The sequence below is a fragment of the Perissodus microlepis genome, chromosome 8, assembly GCF_051167445.1.
Source record: "Perissodus microlepis isolate ML-2025 ecotype Zambia chromosome 8, ASM5116744v1, whole genome shotgun sequence".
NCBI classification, from domain to species: Eukaryota; Metazoa; Chordata; class Actinopteri; order Cichliformes; family Cichlidae; genus Perissodus; species Perissodus microlepis.
The window spans coordinates 4101733-4125066 of NC_140468.1; the positions used below are offsets into that span (position 1 = coordinate 4101733).

The following is a 23334-nucleotide window of genomic DNA, read 5'->3' on the forward strand; positions in this document are numbered from 1 at the left end:
CCTCTCCAGCGCACCTGTAGTCACTTCCATTTGAAGGAGCTGAAACAGGCTCGCAGTGGTTTCTGCTCCGAACTGGACAAGTTGACATCCCTTTGTTATGCTTTGATCAGATTAAGTAAAGTCAGTTAAAGTTTGAGAAGTTAAAATAATAATTTTAAATTCAGAATCTTTTTAATATGAAAGTTTATTCAACATATAAAACATCTGAAAACATTTCATGTCAATAAAAGTCACAAATAAAATGAGTGGAAACTAAATTTGTCTTTGAATGAATAATGCCCATGTGGGTATACATGCAAACATTTCAGCAACAAATCTTCATGATAAAATCCAATCGCCCCCCTCCCCCCTGTTGGATTTTTAATAATTAAAAAAAAAAGAAAAAAAGAAAAAAAAAAAAAAAGGCTGGTGCATATTTTCCAAATAAATTCTGAGAAGTAGAAAAACATTTTGTAATTATTGCATTTTCTCTCCACCTCAACACCAGCTCTGCTTTTTGGTGTAAACTACACTTCCCCCCCCGAAATTACAAAGAGAAAACTGTCAGAAATCATCGACCTATAAAATAAAGGGTTACGACAGAGTTGATGTACAGCTTTGACCGCATCTCCTCTGCAGTTAGCTTTTTACTCTCGTAAAACCAAAACAAGACAGATTCCCCTTCACCATCATTGTGCAAATACAGCAGTGAAATAGCTTTTACTGTTACACGAATTAAAGCTGGTTCTGTTTAAGGCACAAATACAAGTACAAAAAAAAAAAAAAAAAAAAACCTGCAGTCAGGAGAGTGAGAATTTACATGCTACATGATTGCAACCAGGTGCATTTTATGGTTAAATGTTCTCTCAGTAATCCACACATGCTCTCTTCCTACGCTGAGCTGACAAATCCATGAATTCCTCCTCTGAGCTTTGAGTCAGAGCGCCCTCTGGTGGCCACACTTCTACTGTGCAGGTGAGAATCACACACCACCTCCTCTCGCTGGTGCTGCTCATCACAGTGAAAGTCTGACTGCTCATGGCAGCCGCAGCATGGATCCGAATCAAAGTGCACGTCATCAACATGGTCCCCAAAGCGCTAAAAAGTCTGTCTAACGCGGCTAATTAAGCCGTCTCCGGTGGGGCCGCTGCTCGTTAATTTAAAAAAAAAAAAAAAAACAGCTACAGTCTGGAGCCGCACGATGTGGAGAATGTGTTTAAAACTAAAGGGAGGAGGAGCAGAGAGTATGCTTTTCGCCCGTCTTCCCTCGAGTCCTCGTCTCACAGCCTGATAAATTCATCACACTGCAGTGAGAGATTTTCTTTGACAACCTGAGTGGGGAGTTTGGGTGGTGGTGCAGCTGGGCAGAGGTGAGGTGAAGGAGCTGCGGGTTTATAGTGCTACGCAGACGCAGGGGTGTTTGAGGCACACTGGGAGGATGCCCTTGTTGATTTGATGAAACTCGACCAACTGCAGGAGGTCAATAAAGAGCGTGTCGCCATCGTCCATGGTGTAGTACTTCCTGCCGCCGTTCTCAAACTGCAAACACGAAGATGATCAAAATTAGGGCGCGTCATACACACAGAAGGCTTCTCCTTTTAAGCAGAGACTGAATGAAGGGAACTCACTGGGATCACCAGGTAGTGTTTGGTCTTCAGCTGATAGCACAGTGACAGGACGAAGCACTGAGCGTGCTGTTGGCTGTCACGAATCAGGAACATCCTGCAAAAAGCAGCTCGAGTTAAAACTGCGAGAGAAATGCACGACAGACAATCCTTCAGTCTGTGGGATCACTGGTAGAGCTACACAGAGGACATGCTTTATGTCAACTTGGCCAGTAAACCCAATTATATGACCTTCAGTACGTCACGGAAACTTTCTTCCTCTATTAAACCTGACAGGGTGGATGCTGTATTGAGTATTTTAGTACACTGCACAAAAGCACCATGAGAGGCGACCTCTACAGGTTAAAGATTGCAACTGCGAGAAGTAAACTTGGTTCATGTTAAAAACAAAACAAAAAATAAAAACAAAAAACACAAAGCTGTATTGAGCAAGTAAATCAGGTCGCCCAGCAAATATGGTGAAACATTCATGGGAGCTGAGCTGTAACAAAACATGGTAGCAGTATGCAAGCCTTCCAGTGAGCCATCGAGCACCAATGAGGCTTTGTGGACTACTTAGGAATTGTAAGTAAAGACGGTAACGCTTCGCCCAGGAACCCTTTCAGCCCAGTGATGAGCAGAAAGTGTCCGTGGTTCCCTCTGAGAATAACAGGAGGGAGAAATAAGGGCATCACCATGTTCCCTCTGAGGTTGGGTTGTGGTGGCAGCAGGCTAAGTAGAGCAGTGGGCCTTTCCAGTTCCTAGGTGACCTAACCCAGTCCCAGGCTGGATGAGACAGATGATCTGTCCCCGTCTGTGTGTTTGGCTAACATTAATAGTAGTAGCACAACCTCGCAGTTTTACATTCGCATGCTAAATACTCTCCATACGCAACTACTTGAATACAAACGATCAGTCCACAAGACACTCGTACAGATGTGATGCCTTTATCACTCACCCGTCCACCAGCCCCTGCTTCTCTATCAGTCTCTGTGCTTCTTTTCTGGAAACACCACCATGAAACCACGGCTGGGTCTTGTGGATGGCTAATAAAAAAAATAAAAAGAAATGTTAAAAAAAAAAATTTAAAAAAAAGAAAAAAAAAACAACAACCCTGGACTACGACCCACATCTCCACTCATGTGAACTTACAGGAAGGTCTCACAGCAGAGTTCAGGTTAGGCAGACTGCACCTCAGGGCCTCTCGCCTCTGTGGCAGAGAGGAAAAAGAAGCAAGAGAAACCAGTTAAAACATCAGGCCTTTACAGTCACCTCGCCTCCCAAAAAACAACAACACAGTAATCTCAGGCTGGGTGGTGAGTTAGCTGTAGTCTAGGTTTATCACGTCAAGCTAATCGGGATCCAAATTTCTGTGGAAGAGAAAATCATGAAGAATTGAAGGTCTACGTCTGTACCCAGATATTTGTTGTGAAATGAATTCATTCCCTTTTAGAGATTTGTATAAATATGCATGTTTTTATTAAATGTGGAAATGAAGCCTGCACCATCTCTGCTTGGATGCCTGACATCTCTCTCTCCGACAGCAGTGGCTGTCAGGCTTCAGTTGCTGATTTAGTGACACTTTCCCCTCCAAAGAGCGCCTAGTGAAAAAAATCTATGGACGGTGCAGAGAAGGATTTGCTCTCCTGCCGCAGGCACACCTCACTCTGACTGCTGTTTACGGCGAGCAGCACCCACTCACTGTGGAATGGGGAAAAAAATAAGACATCTTGTGGTGTCTAAATTCCTCCGTCAGCAACCAATTTAGATTTTTCCATTAATTTTCCATTGGTTCCATCTCACATGTACCAATTTGCATCCATGTACACAGAGTGAATATTTCACTTAAAAAAAAAAAAAAATATATATATATATATATATATATATATATATATATATATATATATATATATATATATATATATATATATATATATATATATATATATATATATATATATATATATATATATAGTGAGAAAGTCCGCATTTGGATGCCGGAGGTTTGACGCTGCCATGGATCATTTCACCACTCATGTTTATTTATTAGCCCATTAGTTAGTTTAATGGTGTTGTCATCTGTTAGGATTAGACAATAAAATCTACTGTTAGGTTTAAATAGTAAAACTTCTCAGCAAGGCAATAAAAACTTTTTATGATTCAAGTTTGAATATAATGGTCTGACATTTTTTCCCTTGGTTGCCACAGCGACGGGTGAACGGTTAAGAGTCTCCACAACATGTAGTTTGTGCTGCAGACATTAACCATAATTTCAAGCATTCTGGGCTGAATGTAAACAAAACAACAAGACAGTTATTGATGTTATTTTGTGACCATTCACCGTTTGCCGTGAGGTCGAGCTGAAACCACATTACATAAGCATGCTCACCAGGTTTCCTTTTAAAGCCTTTACAGCAAGTTTGATAGATTCTCAGATTAAAGACGTTTCACAAGTTTCACACAGGGATTATCTGGACATACTGAGTGAAACCCGAGCTGTGATTCAACAGAGGCCGCTCGAAGCACATCTCTGTAGGACGTCAGAGAGTAGATATTCCAAATATGTTCATTCCTCCCGGCTGCTGCTCAAACCTTGTGTTTGTGAGGAATTAGACCAGTCACCGTTTGCTGTGCAGCAGTGGAAATGCTGACAACCATCACTGGAATATTTTAAAGCAAGTTCTGAAGCCTCAGAGGGGGAGGTGGGGTACTTTCATCTTAGAGCGCTAAAATAATTGTTTCTATATATAAAATGGTACAAGTGTCCTTTTAAAGTTTTTGCTTCAGTGATGTTATTAAAAGCTGTGCTTTACACGGGGTCATAACATTGCATATTAAGCTAACAGGGATTTTATGACTCTTCCAATCAGCTCTGGAGTCTCGGCCAACTCGCCGTCAGTGTCACAGGCCTGAGCTGTTCTGGATCAGCCTCACTGCTCTCAGGTAGCCCACGTCAGCTGCAAACCCGTGAGTACAATCACTGGACACTAACCAAACAGCACCAAACTGTACAGAACCAACAATAGAAATGAGGTTTATTTTATTTAGTTCTGTGAAGCACTTTGAACGGCACTAACGTGCTGGAAAGGTGCTCCATTAATAGTTTCTTTACATTAAAAAGGGGGTCTGGTCCTGCATCAGCACCTCCCTCCATCCTTACCCTCCATGCAAGCCCCTCCTCCCGCTCTGCGCTCTGGGCTTCCATCGGGTTCTGGATGACCCTCCCGCCAGCCTTCCCAGAGAAGTCCATGGCCACCAGGCTAGCCTCCGACTTTGACTGCCCACACAGATAAAAGAAGAGCATGAACATGAGAGGACGATCCAAAGAGGCTCAAACTCTCTGTGCATCGTGTGTGAGGAGCTCACTTTGCCATCTGCTAATTTGGATCCTTCCACTTTTTGTGGAGCTGCTTTGGACATCTCATAGTTACGCTGAAGCTGCTTCCCGTACTGACAGCACACAAGACGGTTGTAAGTACACATGGAAAATAAAACGATAAACAAGGCGTTTCTTGCATAAATATGGACAATACCTTGAACAATCTGAAGGCGGACGTCCAACAAGTTCGTGTCTGCTCGTTCTCAGCACACAGGATCTTCAGGTCCTGAACACGGATGGGATCTTTGGAAGGCTGTGCAAACACAAGTGAGGTATATTTAATGGAGGTGCACAGAAACATGGAAGAAACTGCCAAAATTTATAATAAGACTGAAATTAATTTCTCAATATGAGAGACTGGGGGACACACACACACACACACAGAGAGAGGACTCAGTCAGCTCCCCAATCTTTTATTTTCCATGGCAAACAAAAAGATCGCCATTCGATTCAGTGTAAATCTAACAAATCAAAACATGCAGTGCTACCAGCAGCCATAAGAAGCTGCTATTGGCTGACTGATGAGTTGAGCTGCTGTGAGACTCATTGCACGGTCGTCCACTGTGAGATGGAGGACTCCTCTAACCAGAACCTGCAGCAGGAGGAGAGCCAGTGCTCCATTTTCACAAACTGTAGTCCAAGATGGTGGCGCCCGCGTACATCCAGCTTAGTGACAAGAAAGCCAATATTTGCACCACGACTCCGTGTCAAACTATATTTAGTATCATTAATAAATTTAGACAATGTAGCTGCTCCACATGCACACCATGCTGCAGCTTGTATCGATTTTTGGGTGTCATTTAATTTTCCTTTCAGGATATCAGGAACTGGCCTCCTGACCATCTCAATCCAGCCTCCAGGCCAAATTTTCCCCATGTGTGTTTTCAATTCAGCGGCTAATCTGCAGTAAAGAAAACAGGAATGACGCCACATCTCAGCAAAGGAGTTCTGATTTTGTGCGTGCAGGTTCACCGTCATGGCTTCCGAGCCATCATTAATACACCCGTTTCCTTCTTCGTGTGACAAGTGAAAGTGATCTTTATTGACTCAATGAGCCACAAAGACTACACAGGCAAGAGGAATGCTAAATGGAAGAGGTGACTGAACAAACACGAGATCAGCGTACAGAAAAACCCAGGTAAAACCACTCTAGGGTTTTTCCACTGACCCAGGTTGGCCGTGATCACTCGGGACATCTTACATCCAGTCACCATCTCTGGAGTTCTGTCTGTGGTTTGTCAGATTTCAGCTTTATGCGTCTGTTTACTGAACAAGGAGGGATGCTTTTATTGTGAAGCATCAGCAGAGCTTCCTTTCACGTAGTGGAAAAAAAACAGTGTTTTTGCAGTGCTGCTTATAGTGGAAAAACCCTGCATGTGTTTACCCTGCCTTGGGGGAAAACAGCTCACCTTGATGCAGAAGGTGAAGTCTGTCGGCGCTCCGTATAGTTTACGGCTGTTCACCACAGTGTAGACGTTCAGATCGTCCAGATCAGCCACATACTGCAGGTGACGAGGCTCCTGCACGAAAACACACACAGAACCTCGATTTACTCAAACTAGAGGTCATGTAGTTACTGTGACTAAAGTCTGTGTGACTGTGCTGGACCTGCTGACCTTGGACGAGCCCTTGGTGGAGCTGTAGAGTCCCGAGCGACGCAGGAAGAAATAGACCTTCTTCCAGGCTTTTCGACTTGGTTCTTTAACATGCAGGAAACCCTGGATCTCCGGACAGGTCCCAGACTTGAGCAGGTTCTGATGAGTAAACACGGCTCATTACTACAGCATTACTGCAGGAACTGCAAATCACATACTTCCATACTTTGAAAGCACTTCATTTAACTCTACTTTGTAGATTGAAAGCACTTCAGCACTCAGAGACTCCAAGTACTCAGATGACGTATGCACGAGTAAATGTGCATTTTGAAAGCATTTCTCTCTTTTGTTTTAAATAGTTTTAAGAGCAAAGTCGAGGACGATGCTTTTCAGATTTAAAAAAAAAAAACAAAACCCTAGTGTCTTCCTCACAGTGAGGATTACGGCTTATTAATCCAGCACAGGTATCAAATCAGAACTTGGCTTTGACTCTCGGCCAGCACTACGGTACTGATACTTCATAACTGGAGAAAGCCAGATCAGTGCAGAGTGTAGAGCACAGCTAGCCAAGACTGGCAGAATTTTCAAAGCGTTGCAGGTCAGACGACACATTGCAATTTTTTGTAAAGTTTAGACGCAGAGCCCCAAATCTTTAAACTTTATACAGATTTTCTGTGAGTTAAATCTCTTAGAAACCCAGAGAGGCTGATTTGTTGCTCCTTCTGAATTAACGAAAAAAAGTCTTGAAATGTGAATTTCAATGTGATTAAAACAATTTAACCAGTCGTTTGGTTTTTCATGCATCAGTAAGAGTTTTTTTATTAAAACCTAATTAAAAACAAATACTGGCTTTTTGCTTTTTAGTAATACACATTAATGCTGGACCCATTTATTTTTTTTGCTGTACTCTATCATTCTGATTGAACCTTTGTAAATACACGTTTCATTTTACATTGTCAATTATAATCTTAAGACGTTTTGGTTTTGCAGTGTAAACCACTCCGAGCAGCAACATTAAACATCATTAAGCTCTGAGCTGACAGATCTAGCAGTGCTTTCAGCGAGCCGTTGTGAATGAGCTTCTGATTTCAGGACGGTTTACCTTAATGAGCTCTGATGATGTCATACCCTTGTTGACATCAGCGCTGTCGGAGATCATGGACTCTGGGAAGAAGAGCTGTGAGAAGAAGCAGAGGACTGTCATGTAAATGAGTGTCTGATCGTTTCAGGGGTATAATGACAGAGAAGCTTCTTCTCCTCCTGTGACTTCATCCAACCAATCAGTGAGCGGGGAACACGACAAACTACACAAAGATAAATATACACCACACCTTCCACCAATCATGATCCTTTGTTCAAGACATGGAGAAAAAAAAAAATGTAATAAAATGAGAAGTGATCAGATAAAGCCTGAGGTAAATTTCCAGTCGTGTGCACAAAGAAATCAAACTGGTGCCAAACTGGCACTTTCAAAGTGCCCAGAGGGAGACGGCTGCTGTGGTTTTGTTAGCTTAAAACATGCAGGTTTCTGCACGTTCATCAACTTAAATTTAACACTAACGCAGACGGTTAATACCCACTGTGCCCGGAGCGTGAAGATTTGATGGAAAACCAACGAGGAAACATTAAACTCTTATTGTTGGCATTAAAATCTCGTTCATATAAAGGAATAACTCCCCTCACAGGACTCACATAACTGCTAGAAAAGATAATTATGCATAAACAAAATTAAAACCCACAAAAGAAATTTCATCATCCGATTTAAAAAAAAAAAAAAAAAAAAAAAAAAAAGGACTGCAGACTGTTGGATGGTTTCAACAAACTGAAGCATTTATGTTGTAATGTGACTGAGCAAAGATTAAATAAAGAACATTTACTTTGCAGCTTTTGTTTTCGGTGCTGTAGCCACAAATGTGGCTGGATGGGTAATTCCAGCACCTGAGGAAAGAAAATTACACCCATTGTCTGGCAGGTGCTAACGTGCAGAAACGTTTCACACAATCCCAGAAAGGCAGAGTGTCTGCTGGAATCACTGGACTGTGTTACCGACTGATTTCAGTGCAGCATTGAGCAAATGCAGCATTTACAACGTGGGAAAATCCCCACAAACAATGTTCAGCTCAACACTTCACAGATCCAGAAAGATGGGCCAGATGTGCTGCAGAGGCGGACCAACATCTGACCTGGTCAACACCTGGTGTGCACCCTCTGCTCAAAAGCTCTTGCGATCAGACTCAAGACACCAACATAGACAGCTGCAGGAGCAAAACACCAATCTACGTCAACTGATGGAAAATGCACTAAGGGAAAATAACACAAGGCTAAGAGGACAAAGAGAAAAGCTAATAAAGTTTACATAAATTATTTTAAAATCTGATCTTAAAATATCAAAGAAATATCCCCGAGTATATCCAGGGTTTGGACTTAAAATGCACTTCTGGATCTGTAAAATCTACCATGATGAGGTGCAGATGTGACAGAGGACATCAAAAAGAAAACCACCAAAACAAAGACAAAAGCAGAAATTGCAGATATTATAATCTAAGGCAAGAAGAAGAAAATGCATAACCTGCAATTACACTCACAACTACATGCTAAGCATTTAAGGAGGAACTCCAGCCAACTGTACTGTGAAATATGAATTTCAAGCCCTGTATATGTATAATAGGAGCAGTTACACCAATTATTTGACATGTACTGAAGAGGAGAGGACATGTTTCCCAGTCTGCATCCCTGGCAGCTCCTCCCTCTCTGTGAGAGGACAGTGTGGTCCAGCAGTGCTTTGGCTTTAAGAGATGTGCAGCTGTAAGTTTATCAAAGGAAACTGGCATTCATATTTAACCACATTCAGCTTGAGCGCATGGATGCTAGCGTTAGCCACACCATGCAAACTAATGTAACATAATTTAGCAACATTTAAAATGTGGTTGCTTTTAGACTTCAGAGAATGCAGTATTTTCTTACTTTCACTAACATCATCTTTAACTGTGCCTCGCAATTTCTGTTTGCTTTATGCAACTGTGCAAGTTTAAGGCCTAAATGTATGATCTTATTCACTCCTGAGCCTTCTGGAGGCAGTGTGGCCACACGTTAGAGAGCTGTGGGACGGGACTGTTTTCAGTGCGTTTCAAGTGTCGTTTCTGTTTAACAGCACAGGTGACAGCGCAGAGTCGATGTAATGAAATATCTGAGGCATTAAGTCAGTGTGTCTGCACCAGCACGCAACCTGTCAATCAAGCCACCGTGACGTCAGGCCTTATTAACATCCACTGCACCGACTTGTTTAATAAAGACTCTGAAAATACCTCTGCTCAGAGTCTGCTGTTATGCAAGAAGGAAAAGGGTTATTCATTTTAGAGTTCTCTCTTTAGATTTGCATTGTCACATGGTTTTAAACAAACTGCAAGCTGCATACCATTGGCTTCCTGAAGAACTCGTACTTGGCGTAGTTCTTGCAGAACATAAACCTCGTGTCACCCTTCAGAGACCAGGTCGCCTGAACCTCCAACACAACCTCGTGGTCCTCCAGACACCTCTCTGTGGAGACAGGATGAGGTATGAGAAATTTCGACATACCGCGGTTAAAAGGTTCGTTCACCGCGTCGTCTTACCCAGACCGAGGGTGGGATGGACTTCGAGGAGGGCCCAGTTTTCCTGGTCGCTGCAGTGAGCCGTCTGCACCAACATGTGGCACGCCTCCCTGGCTGTGGCTCCTGGAGAAACCCACACCGACCTGCTGTGGCTGTCCTCTCCATACACCTTAATCACCTGAACAAAGCATTCACACACGTCACATCAATAAAATTACCAAAAACATCTCATGTTTTATCCAACACTTCACACATAATGAAGTCAGTTGGTGCTAATATTAATCTTTGTTCAAACTAAATTAGAAACGTATAAAACTAAATCTGACTTCATATGATAATATGAAGTCAGATTCTGTTTTTATCATTTCCCAGCCTTGCATAACAGAATTGCAGAGATGGTTTCTGTTTTCTGCATTTAGATTTTAATTAGCTTTTTAACTTAAAAGAAATAAATTACATTTATGAGGGCAGCAATAGGCATTACCTAGGACAGTCAAGAGAGATGCTGCTGGCAGGCCTGGGCACGCTCTCATTGGGAGCTACTGACAGCCAATAAATCTCCCAAGAGACTTAATTTTATAGTTTGAAGTTTCAGAGACAGGTTGCAGCTTTTTTTAATAGTAGCTAAGTGAGAATTAAAAACTATGAGAAAGTGCACTTTTTACAGGCAATTATGAATTTGACATAACCTGACGGCTCAGATGGAGCAACGAACGAAACACTGATTTACTGACAAACTTAAAATCTGTGCTCACAGCTGAACTGTATGATTTGTAGAAGAGCCTCAGTAAGCGTGAGACCCTAACCCATCCCTGTGGGAATGTTTACGTCCTGCTATCGTTTTCCCTGCACTTTAAAAAAACAAAAAACAAACAAAAAGCACCTCATTGATAAGCACGTTCTTATTTAACAGCAGAACAGATGTGATTAAAGCCCATCAGCTCAGGTTCCTGAGCATCCATCCTCGGATGTGTCTTGTAGTGGGATCCGTCTTCGCTCCGACCCTCTACATTCACGTTAAGCCACCTGAACTTAACCGCGATAGGTCACCGAGTTAAGGGAGGAGCAGAAGAACGCGCCGTTTTAAGAATTCAGCGTGAGACTCAGCTTTGAGGTTCATATTACCTCCAATTACACACTTGCCGTACCACCTAGTGACAATTATCACAACCACATCAGGCAATAAATAAACTATAATAACCAGATGAGGAAAAAAAAATAAATCAGTGTTGGATTTGGAATGAGCCAATGAAAACAGCTTTTTAAAAGCAGCATTTAGGATCCTGGAGAGAGTCTGCAGATGCTCTGCTCGTATCACCACTGAGGTGCTAGACGCCATGTGCACAGTATGATATCAAGCTAACCGCTGGCACCACTGGCTATACCTGTGGAACAACTGTAGTACGAGGTAAAAACAGCACTATCCGAGACGCAAACAAGTGCGTTACACGAGTCTTGCAGCTGGTTTTGGCACCGTTTCAACATCAGCGCATTCGAGACAAGCAGCCAAGATCCTGCCAACTGTTGTGCAACGTCAGACAGCCACAATGTATTTAATAAGCTTAAATTGAAGGCCCTTTAAATTCTTCCTAATTTTAGTGTGACATGGGCGAGGCTTGTTTTATTCTTCATCTCGTTTGCATCTTAACTTTGAGCGTCTACACCGCAGGCTTCAGACCCAATCCTCTCCCATCTTCATCTTCTTCTGCACACGCCGAGGTAAACAGACCGATGAAGCAGTCGTGTCCATGCGCTCCCGATGCTGCTGAGGTGAACCGAGTGCAGGTTATTCACCGGTCAGGATGAGACAGAGCGCTGCTGTCTGACACTGTCTGGATCTCGCAGCACGCTTTCAAGCAAAAGACAACGAACCTGCCCGACCAGAAACCCCTGAAACCTGCGCCTGTCAATCAATTAAGTCCAGACTGGTTGGGCGAGTGACTGCGTCAGACATAAATAATAGGTACCCATCGACCAAGCGGGATTATGGGGGAGGAAAATTCTTTTAGCTGAAATCCCCACAGGTCAGTATCCAGTCAGTCCACTGACTATTCACTCGGCTCATTTGAAAAAGATAAATACATACGTTCCCGTATTTAAGACAAAGCTCATGATTTTATCTTTTAATCCAAAAGGAACTGGTTTCACTGGTTTACTACAAACACCTTTACACTCATGCACATGTGCGCTAATGGAAAGCAAAGAGTGACGACTATCCTCTATGCTAGTCATTCATAACCTCCAGATCGCCACAGCCCATTTGGAAAGCTGAAAATCTTCTGCAGCCCACACGCAGCTGACTCACGACTCTGTTCACGAGCTTTTGTGTTTCCAGATTCATTTCAATCTCATCCCTCATTTGTTTCTTTTCAGGTTAATGTTCCATTAACGACTTTGTATCCTGCGCTGGTTTAGTTTTTCCTGCTACTGATGGGATCAAAAACAGGTCAGGATGCATTGTTTTTATCAAAATTACTACATTAAAACTACTTTTTAAATTAACTGTTTGATGGCTCAATGTTACCTGTGCATTTGAGTTGATCATTTCATTTTCAGAATTGCTGGAAACTAAAATGGTAAATTCAATTAAAACAATTAATCAGCTTGTGCAAACATCCTCTGCTTTTCCTGCCAGCACCAGATGTTTAACCAGCTGCAGGGAGTGAGAAATTTACCAAGGTCCAACATGGATACGTCTGGGCTCAGAGACGGTGTGTTGGAGGAACAGAGTTCAGGTTTCTTTGCAGGACAGTCAAGTTCTTCCACAGCAAAGTGGGAAAAGGATTTATTATTTATGGAAGTGCTTTTGGCCATTTCTTGTGTCTGCATGACTAAACTCCTGTGCACAAATTGTGGCCTCAAAGCTGGACTCACACTCTCTCGCTCAGCTTCTTGATCTGGATGAACTCACTATTCTGTGATTTTACAGATGGCAGCAAAGATCAGCTTTAGTTTCAGCATTTTATCGCTGTGTGTGGAGCTGCTGGTGATGGATGGGAGCAGCTGAAAAGATTGTTTTCTTCCCCTTTAAGCTTGCTGAGCAGGTGGTGTGATAAAAAGACTTTCACTGGGTTTTTGACTGAAGGATTTGATTGTGATAACGCTAATGAAGCGCGTCTGCTGTTGAACCTGAAAATAAACTTTTTTCACCCCACCTGGGTTCACCGTCCCAGTCATGGCGCCTCTGTGCTGCTGGCCATGTGTAAAAGAAGGCAGGCTGCAGCTTCATCTTAAAGCCCACGCAGAGTCACACTCAGTTTCATTAACCTCAAACGATTCATTTAAAGAGAAAGAAGTCCACTGACTATTGGGAAATTGATTTTGTTGAACCCTGGAAAGACCTGAAGACGTCCACAGGGGAACAAAAAGTTAAGTCACGCCGAGTGCATTTCAGCTCACGCAGACGTCACTCAAATCGAGGGTGACAAAATGTAAGAGCATCGATGTTTTCTGGTGGAATATTCAGAAAAAAGTGAAGTAATAAATTCAGTCCATAGCTGGCTCGTACAACACGCTGACATGCTGATGTAACTGCAGACATGTTTACTCTGGCAGTGTTTGTGATTCAAAATACGTCCATGCAGGCATGGCAACATAGCTCTGCTGTCAGTCACAATCAGACAGGTTAAGGCACAGGTAAAGGCTCCGTGTACTGATAGCACCTGTCAGCCAAGCAGGTGTGATGGAATTCACTCAGAAGAAGCTCTGATTAGCCCAAACAAACACTGCCTAAAAGTACAATAAATCCCATGAAAATAAAAGACCTAAACCAACAAAGTGTTTCTTCATATCGTACTTTCCTCTCTGGAGGGGAGAGGGAGGGGAAACAGGAGGACAAAGGCGGGGGGAACAACTAAGCTGTAGTGCCTCTTCACGTCACTGTGCAATACCTTTTGTTAATAGTCAATGGTGCAATAGACCTCAATACTTGAAATTCACTTGTATTTTTATTCCTCATATCTATCTATCTATCTCTCTCTTCTGTCGGTGCTGTGCTTTTGGAAACAGAATTTCCCAGAGGAACCCACCCGAGGGATTAATAAAGTTTTATCTTATCTTTCTAACTCCTCTAGCCTGACTCTGGCACTCAGCCTCAAGTGAAACTGAAATTACAACCTAATGTAGAGGAAAAAAAAAAAAAAAAAAAAACAGGAGGATCCACTGGGGACAGCTCTCAAAGGTGGATTAATGATCATTTGCCTGCAGAATTGTAAAACTTTTTTTTTTTTTTTTTTTTTTAAAAGGCATGACTGAAAGTCTGAAATGAGGTTTGAATTCAGGGAAACTGAAAATGGGGAATGAAAGGATTAAAAATGCAGTGGTCACTTTAACAAATAGTCAAAATAAAAAGACTTTAGAGCTATTAAAAACACATAAAAAGAATACTTACTACTGGAAACATTTAAAGGGTTACCTTGGATCTCTGAATTAGCTGATTAGGAAGGACACTTACATGTTTGTCACTCGACTGTGGTGGAAATGAACTGATGAGCACCGGAGATTTGGAAAGCTCAGGGAACGGGTTTGGTATGGACGGGACGGAGGAAGAGAACGACTCCACGCCCTTCGCCCTGAAACATTCAGACAGAAAGAACACAACGACATCAAAATGAGGCAAAAACTGACAAATAAGCTCATTGTGCAGTTAAATGATAAGCCTGGTAATATTCTATATTTATCTTGATGATAAACAAAAAATAATCTACTGTAACAAGCATGATGCAGACACAATGAAGCCGATTATATTCATATCTATTGGGGCTGAGAATTGAGACAAATGAATCCCAACAACAAGTCAAGTCTCATGTGTTTGAGACAGTAGAAGTTCACGTAGCTAACTGCAGCGTGCACATAAACTCAACAACATGACAGGTCGCCCCCTGCAGGCCTGCACTAATATTGCACGTTGATCAGACATTGAGAGGTCAGGTAAGGTACCAAGACAGCATTCATTAGCAGCCAGTCATCAGTATCTGGTGATGAGCAACTCGAGATCCTAGGTGGGTCTCCCTTTAGTCTGAGATTACAGGTGGTTTGCAATACCAAGCAGGATTTGAGACTTGAGTGAGGTTTAAGCCTGGGTTTTCATGGGTGCTCACTTATTACCAGATATATCACCATGGTAACTTACGCTGCAGACCTACCTGCTAAAGAACAGGTTGCGTATAAAATCCTCCTCTCATGATCAATCAGGAAAAATGGTGTCATAGTTCCTGGAATATTCCTCTCACCCAGATGTGCAGACTAAGAAGATAACTGTTCAAAACCATGATAAACCTAAAACAGGGCGCCTCAGCCTTGCACCTGAATTTCTATAAAACTTGCCAGGTCTAGTCACAGCTCAGCTAAAACTTGTAAGCAACACATCAATTAAATCGAATATTAAACCATGAATGTAGTCTGGATTTCTTCCCAGGTTTCATGGGAATCATCCCCGTCACCCTATTAAGTCTCAGCTGACACAGCTGGATTTTTTCCTTTAGTTTTAAAGTCACGTAAATATTTATGCGTCACTTTTCCAAGTGCACTCCTCACATAGTGCTGTATTTGCTGTGAGATTTCCAGCTGTACAACATGCTTTTACCTCTTCTGCTCATGCACAGTGAAGAGGGGAGGAGACAGGTCAGATAATTTACAGCTGGAAGGGAAAAGTGAAAGAGGCAGACAGATGCTGTTATCTAATACTGTTTTAGCTGTTGGGCTGATATCAGTCTACTCATGGACACTAATAAAGCTAAATGATTCATAATCATGTGGGGGGAGGACTGCAGCAGTGGGAGAGCCTATATTCTTTCTCCCAATGCTGGAAAGAGGAACCCGTCTCCTCTTCCTGATCTTGCCTAATGTGGAACACCTATTCATTTTACTGCGCTGACACCGAGGTGATGACATCTCTGCATCATGAGAACGTCGCTCTCTTTGTCTTAGCTCATCCATCAAGCTGTGATAAAGAACCCCAGCAAAGAAAAGAAGTCAAACAGCACCTGTGTGACATCTACCCACTGACAGCTCGCAGTATTTATTACGTCTTTAAGACTGGGAGGAACAGAAACTCACTTCTTTAAACATCAGATGACTCTTGAGTCACTGACTTGAGTCAACATCCACCTCCTTCTTCATGAGTTTAATGATTCATGTCCATGGTGTGTGTATTGAGCAGTCACAGTGAGTAATGTGTGTGCTGGTCGTACCTGTTTGAGGTAATCAGGATGGGCTGGGAGCGGCGGATGGATGGCGAGTCAGATACCAGAGGAGCCAGAGTGAGAGTAGAGCTGCCCAACAGCGTCTCGGACGATTCCTCCTTCGTCTCTGAGCCCTCAAACACTTCTGCCCATGAACCTGCCACCTCCATCATGTTACCTGAGGGCAAAGGTGAAGGTCAGCCCTCAGTCACAGGCTGCTCGAGAGCTCAGGTTTATTATTATAGCCGATGTCGTCCTTGTTGCAATGAGCTTGCTGGTGAAATCCACATGCAAAATACTGCTGACCTTTACTCAGACAGAGGGAGTGTTCCAAGTACTAAATGTATACTTAATAAAACTTAAATCAGCCAGCTGTACGTCACAAATGTGAGATTAAGCAGAACGACATTTGTGCTGCATTATTGGAGAGATATTAATAGAAACAGTAAACACTGCCTGCTGATTCCAGATTTTCCATCCATTTATTTTCGACTACCCAAATCAGGGTCATGGTTGGGCTGGAGCCAGCTGTCATACGGCATTCGCACCTACAGCCAGTTTAGGATTAAACCATTTGTATATATCCAGTATTTTTCATTAGCTATTGTTTCAGGATTATGTTCTATATTGGTGGTTTAGTCGAAACATATTGACTAGATACAATTTCAAGCCCATTTTCTGTGTTACTTATGTTGGCCTTTTCTAAAAGTTTAAGCCTGTAGGGTAACAATCTTTTTTATCTGCCTCATTTTCATTCATTTCACCAAAACCACTTTCATAAGTTTTTCAAAATAAAATATAGATATTATGCCACTGCCATTCAGAGGTACTACCTACCTACTTTATTAGGAACACCTGTTCATCTCCTCACTAACACAGACAACAGCGGAAGTTCAAACCGAGCATCAGAATGGGGAAGGAAGGGGGTGGAGACGCAATTTAAGGGAAGTGAGTTTTAATGTCGGAGTTTTTCAGGAACTGTTGATCTGAGATTTTTCCACATAGCCTTTATAATTTACAGATAATGATCTGAAAGGGAGAAGACGTTCAATAAGCGGCAGTTCTCTTGGTTACATGATCAGTGCTCAGGTAGGCTGTGGGCTTCAAACAACGACAGTCAGGACTACGAAGTGTTCCGAGCACCGTGAGTCACCACATCTCAGTGAACACGTCACAGACGAGCAGCTGGTCCAAAAATTATCTCCACACTTCAGTTAAATAATGATTTCTTTGTTTTGAATTAAAATCTTCAATATAACATGAAGATAATAAGTGCAGAAAATAATACTGCTTCACTTCCTAATAACAAGTACTGAAATGTGTATGCCTGCACTGAGATATCACTAAATAAAAAAACCCCACACACACACACCCTCACACTTTATCATTATAATCTCAGGGAATACTTAAGCTTCTCTCTTCTCTTTAATTCATAACAGTAATATTAGAGAGGTGGTTAAGTTTTTAACCACATGTTGACAAACAACTGCACATAGAGGTTTGTTTTTCAGATCTGCTGCTGATCTCCGGAAGCTCTTTTTGTCACCATGTTTGAGCAAATTGGCGATAAACAAAATACCTTTCATAACATGATAACAATTATACGCATTAGCATACAATACTACTAGAACAACAGCTCTGTTGAGTCATGTTTGTCTTTCTGAAAATAAACCTGCGTGGCAGACAGCCCGAGATAAATGTGAACCTGATTTTCCACAAACACCTACTGCTGCTGCGCACCGTCTGAATATGAAAACAGATTTCCTTATTAGGTCGCTGAACATTTCCGTAAACACCCACACTGTGCTGCAACAGAGAGCACTGATTTGTTTTGTATCAAATAAAAGAAAGCATGAAGTTTTAGGGTTGTTTTGTTTGTTTTTTGAAATCATTCGCATTTTCAGGCCGGGGTCTGTCTGTGTGGAGTTCACATGTTCTCCCCGTGTCTGCGTGAATTCTCTCCGGCTTCCTCACACAGTCCAAAGACATGCAGTTACTGGGGATAGGTTAATTGGTAACTCTAAATTGCCCATAGATGTGAATGGTTGTCTGTTTTAGCCCTGCAACAGACTGGAGACCTGTCCAGGGTGTACCCTGCCTGTCGCTCTAAGACAGCTGGGATAGGTTCCAGCCCCCCCGCACCTATGAAAAGGCTCAGCAGAAGAGGATCGATGGCATTTGCATTTTTTCCTGGAGCTGAACCATTTTAAACAAAAACAGTTTCACATATTTTCTCAAATTAAGATCTCTTCTCAAACTAGTACTGATTGCCACTAATAATTGAAGTACCCGCTCGGATACTTTAGGATTTTATCAAATACAAACCTCTTAAAAATCATTTAAGCAAATTCTAGAAAAAAAATACAAATCAAGCTTATATAAAAACAGGTTCATAAAAGCTGGAAATATGGATCTGGTGCAGGGTTAATACAGTTTTACTATCACTGTATTTACTTTCAGTTCACCGCTAACAAGGGTTTCTTTTTTTTTTTTTTTTAAGTTTCATATTTAGCTGGTGGAGAGGCGCTAGCCATGTGACAGACATGTCTGTGTAAGATGTCTATCTTCTAAGACTTTTGTTTATTCTGAAACGCTAAAAACATTTCCTCCATACTTCTTCCAAGATTTATGTTGAACCATCAGATACAACTTTCTGTTGCTCAGGTGGTAGAGCAGGTCATCTACTGATCGGAAGGTTGGTGGTTCGATTCCTGGCTTCCCCTAGTCTGCATGCCAAATATCCTTGGGCAAGATACTAACCACAAATTGCTCTCCGATGCATCCATCGGAGTATGAATGTCAGTTAGAAAGCACCTAGGAAAAATGTGCTTGGGTGAATGCACAAGTTGTATAAAGCGCTTTGAGTGCTCAGAAGAGTAGAAAAGCGCTATATAAGAACCAGTCCATTTACTCCATCTAATCTAGTTTATTTTTATTTTAGTGAAGCGATCTTTTCTCCTTAAATGATAATCTGCCAGAGCACATTCATTCAAATTAGGCAACATCTCACTCTAATAATTCTGCATCAGTTTGCCAACGGGTCCAAAAAGCGTCGTGCACAAAGCCGTCTGCAGCAAACCGACCAGACAAATATACCTGTGATGCTTCTCCTAAACACTTTTCCTTGATCATGATGAAAAAAAGTCGTGAGATCAAGGAAAGGTGAGAAGGATAACTCATGAGGACTTGAGGGGAGAAAAAAAATAATATATATATATATATATATATATATATATCTCTATCTATCTGCGCTTGCATGTTGCTGACATCAAACTAAAATCCAGGAGGTGGATCTTCGATACTTTACCCACTGAGTTTTTACTGGCTTTCCTGAGCCACTGGTGAAAAATACCACTTCACTGCCAGAGCTGTAATTTCAAATAAATAGAAATGATGATCGAGAGCAGCTCCTGCCTTCATTTAAGCTTTCTGTGCCTGAAGTTAAATTAATTCATGCAACACTTAAATTCAGGTTAAAACGAATGCACGGTGTTCAGAGTTCATCTGGTTTAACAAAGGCTGTTTTTGAAGGTTGAAACCATATCAGTGGGTCACAGCATGAAAGGGAAGCGAAACCAAACAAAACTGTAAATTAACATTTGCACGATCTGTGTCACTGATCACTGTAAGAAAGCGAACATATGTACTATTGGATGGCATCACCTCTTTTCCTTGCATTAAGGAGGATCCAGTATATCCTCTGCTAAAGGACGCAACAAAGGAAGCACTGGAGTACCTTACAATTTTATCCCAAAATAAGATTTCACTTTTACTTCCACCATCACAGCTCTCTCATACACACCATCTCTAGTTTGAAGCAGCCTAGAAGTCTCCCCTGCTCTCACTGTGAGGTTCACTGCGAGGTTCAGAGTTTTGCTTCAGGACATTTCAGTCAAACCACCATCAACTGTACCATCGGCAGTAAACCTGCTCCACCACCTCGCTGCTGTCACTGTTTTACACCTCAGATTTGATCCGTATTTTATCACGCTCCTGTCGTTTATCAGATTTCTCATTTTAAAATTATGCCGAGCTGCCAATTAAAGGCCTTCGAAACGAGGTTTGTGTTTCCAACATGAAAACTTGACTCGTCACTTTTGACACGCATTTCTTTTTATGATTCATATTCGAACAATTAGACATTGTCCTCTCTCAGAAAAGCCCTGAATCTCTACTCTGTGCAGACACAATGAACCCAGAGCACACTGACTGGGGGTTTATTGTCTCCTTGTTATTGCCGTGCAGATCGCGTAGCAGGTGACGAGCTGTGCTGCCAGTCTGCAGGTTTTATATATATATAAAAAAAAAAACCCCACACAACCACACCATCCTTACATCAGAGCCGGGGTATCCGAGCATCGCCTTTATTCTCAAAACAGCAGCAGCAGATCAATAACACTGCCCTGTTCAAACACAGACACCCGGTGTGCAGCGGTTAGTGTTGCAAAATCTCCCCAGTTTGAAAGAGCCGTGTGTGAACAGGTGTACACGCGTTTAAAGAAGAAAAGCACCAGTGGACCTCAAAGCAGCTGAATGAAATCTGCAACTTCAAGTCAAGGGCTGCCAACACTATTCATCTGCTTGAAATGGCGTGTATGCACGCGAAAAATCCCCATCACTACAAATAAGTACCACAAACCCGAGTTACACATTAAAATATCATAGTATTCATTTCAGACTGCAAAAGAAAAACCCTCACCGAGTCACGTCTGATTGACTTCACTGTTAAGAAAGGGCCTTCTCACAATACAGCAGAGCAGTTTAATTGTATCAGCTGCAGACTGATTACTACTAAAATAACACACAGTTTAAATGTGGCTAATTTTCATAATTAATTCATTTGGCAACAATTTTCTGGGGTCTTTAAAATATCTAACAGATAAAAGTCCTTAAACCTCTGAAGCTCATTAGTTTAATATATCTGATTTTGTATCATTCCTTAATAAGGGGCAAATCATCCTATTTTGTTAGCGAAGAAGTGACCCCGTTTCTCCATAATCAAATTTACCTCGAACAAATGCTCCACCAGTGGCAAAATTATTCATTTCACACAGTTTAAGACTTCATTTTTAAGGTTTTTTTTTTTTTTTTTTGCCACATTTAAGTCTACTTCAGATGTGATTGATCATTTATCATGGACACACATTGCAATATACTCGTTCTTCTATGAAATATCTCATTTGTAATGATTTAACTTGTGAAAATGACATTTTATTGATTGATTTATTAGGAAAAATAAGTCCAACTTCCTTTACAACTACTAAAAGTCGGAATGAATTATAATCCAACAGTACAGTTTACAGTAGGCCAATGATAAGGCTCCTCTTGTAGATGCAGTACCTGAAACATGCCGACACGTGGAGGGAAAACACTTATCACTGATTGGCAGTGTAGGCGTTTATCCGCTAATAAACTATGAAGAAACACTGTTTCATGATTTCCCATTAAAGCTTCGACCTTTTGTTAAGAAATGTGACACATTTATCTGTAGGCGTCAGTGAAACTGCCAGCAAACGTAACACCTGTGATGTACAGATGTAGCGCTAGAACTTAATACTAAAATTAAGAAAAATATCTTAAACGTGTTTATTTTGTCCAATTCATTCAGTTATTTAGTTGAAACCAGGCCAATGATAAAGTCGGCCCCGTTCGGCTAAACCCATCCCTAGATGCAATCTTTTATTGGCGAAATCACAGTGCGCTCAAGGGAAGGAATTCATTTTACAAGTCACACTTAAACCCTTAAAGCTTATCCCGGGGAATGTTTGGGTCCGCTCACAGCCTCTTATCACATCTGTAAATGAAAAGAGAGCCAGCTGTACAAAGTGACAGCAGCAATTAAGTCCCAAATCACAGCTAACACAGGTGAGGCGTAAGCGCCGTCACAGAACTCCATAGTCAAACTGTGGGATAATCGCCCACGTGCTTTTATATAACATCAGTCCAATTGAACACAGCTGTATTTCATTAAGACAAAAACAGTGATCAATTCGGTCAAGTTCGGTTGACTACACGAGTCATTTTAACATTATTTGGGAAATATTTGTTTGTTAGGTAAATAAACTGATTTCTCAAGTCCACCTTAAAGCCTTCAAGCATGGACTCAGGAATCTTTGAGTTCTCTCGACACATCGCGCTTCTTACCGCATTTGCAAACGATAAATAACGAGCTGTGCACCCTGGAAGCCCCAATAAGGCCCGAACTCAAGCCGACACAGGTGAGTTCTAGGCACGGCGCCAGAACTATATAATGAAACCACGAAAAAAAAAAATGGTACACGTGTCTTTATAAAGTGTCCGTCTAATTAAACACATACGTAATTAGTTTAAATTGAGCCAACGGCCAATTCGGCCGAGTTCGGCTGAGTCCTTGACTTAATATAAAGCTTCATACGTGTTACAAAACCAGCCTGCACCTGTTCTGACAACCAGTTACCATCTTTGAAGACTTACCTGTAAACTCCGTCTGTTAGGTTGGCGCGTTTCAGCTGTCAACCATACTGTTAATATCCTACTCTGATGCTGAGCTTCGCGTTTTTCTAACCCACGGCAGCCAAACAGAAAGCCGATAACTGCGTATGTGTGCTAAAGAGGTGAGAGGGGGAGGAGCCAGTGCGTCAGGTGTGCACGGTGGCCCCTCCCCCTCCCTCGCTGAGGCCCTTGCTGCCGTTTACGGATTAAAAAAAACAGCTTAAACATGTCTGTACCTTCCGGGTTCATGTACTCTTGTGCCATTTTTATTTCTCCTGGAAAATACCAAGACACTTACATAAAGCAGAGAGTACAGAATCAAACCTGAACACAGAATATTCTGAGCCAGTAAAGCAGGGTGGACTCAGGTAAAGGGAAAGAATTTGAGGAGAAATCTCTTTTGATGAGTAGTTTTACCCATGATTCATAGATCAAATGGTCATTTTGCATCCAGAGCCTCTTATTTTACTATAAAGTTTTACTTATTTCACACGTCCCTTGGGACTTTTCTGTATCTCTGCAGTTTTTTCACGT

At 41.8% G+C, this 23334-nt stretch overlaps 1 protein-coding gene across 1 annotated transcript; it reads right to left on the reverse strand.

The window, feature by feature from the left end:
* Nucleotides 1-213: 213 nt before the first annotated feature.
* Nucleotides 214-22906, reverse strand: grb7 (growth factor receptor bound protein 7). Its single transcript, XM_084937084.1, has 15 exons — nucleotides 22783-22906; nucleotides 16339-16507; nucleotides 14601-14718; nucleotides 10169-10325; nucleotides 9973-10094; nucleotides 7660-7734; nucleotides 6579-6716; nucleotides 6372-6482; nucleotides 5117-5215; nucleotides 4950-5033; nucleotides 4744-4860; nucleotides 2736-2793; nucleotides 2542-2629; nucleotides 1608-1701; nucleotides 214-1518 (listed from the first exon to the last, which is right to left on the reverse strand). Exons 2-15 carry the CDS (start codon nucleotides 16500-16502, stop codon nucleotides 1372-1374), a joined length of 1572 nt encoding a protein of 523 aa, XP_084793210.1. The 5' UTR covers nucleotides 16503-16507; nucleotides 22783-22906; the 3' UTR covers nucleotides 214-1371.
* Nucleotides 22907-23334: the final 428 nt, after the last annotated feature.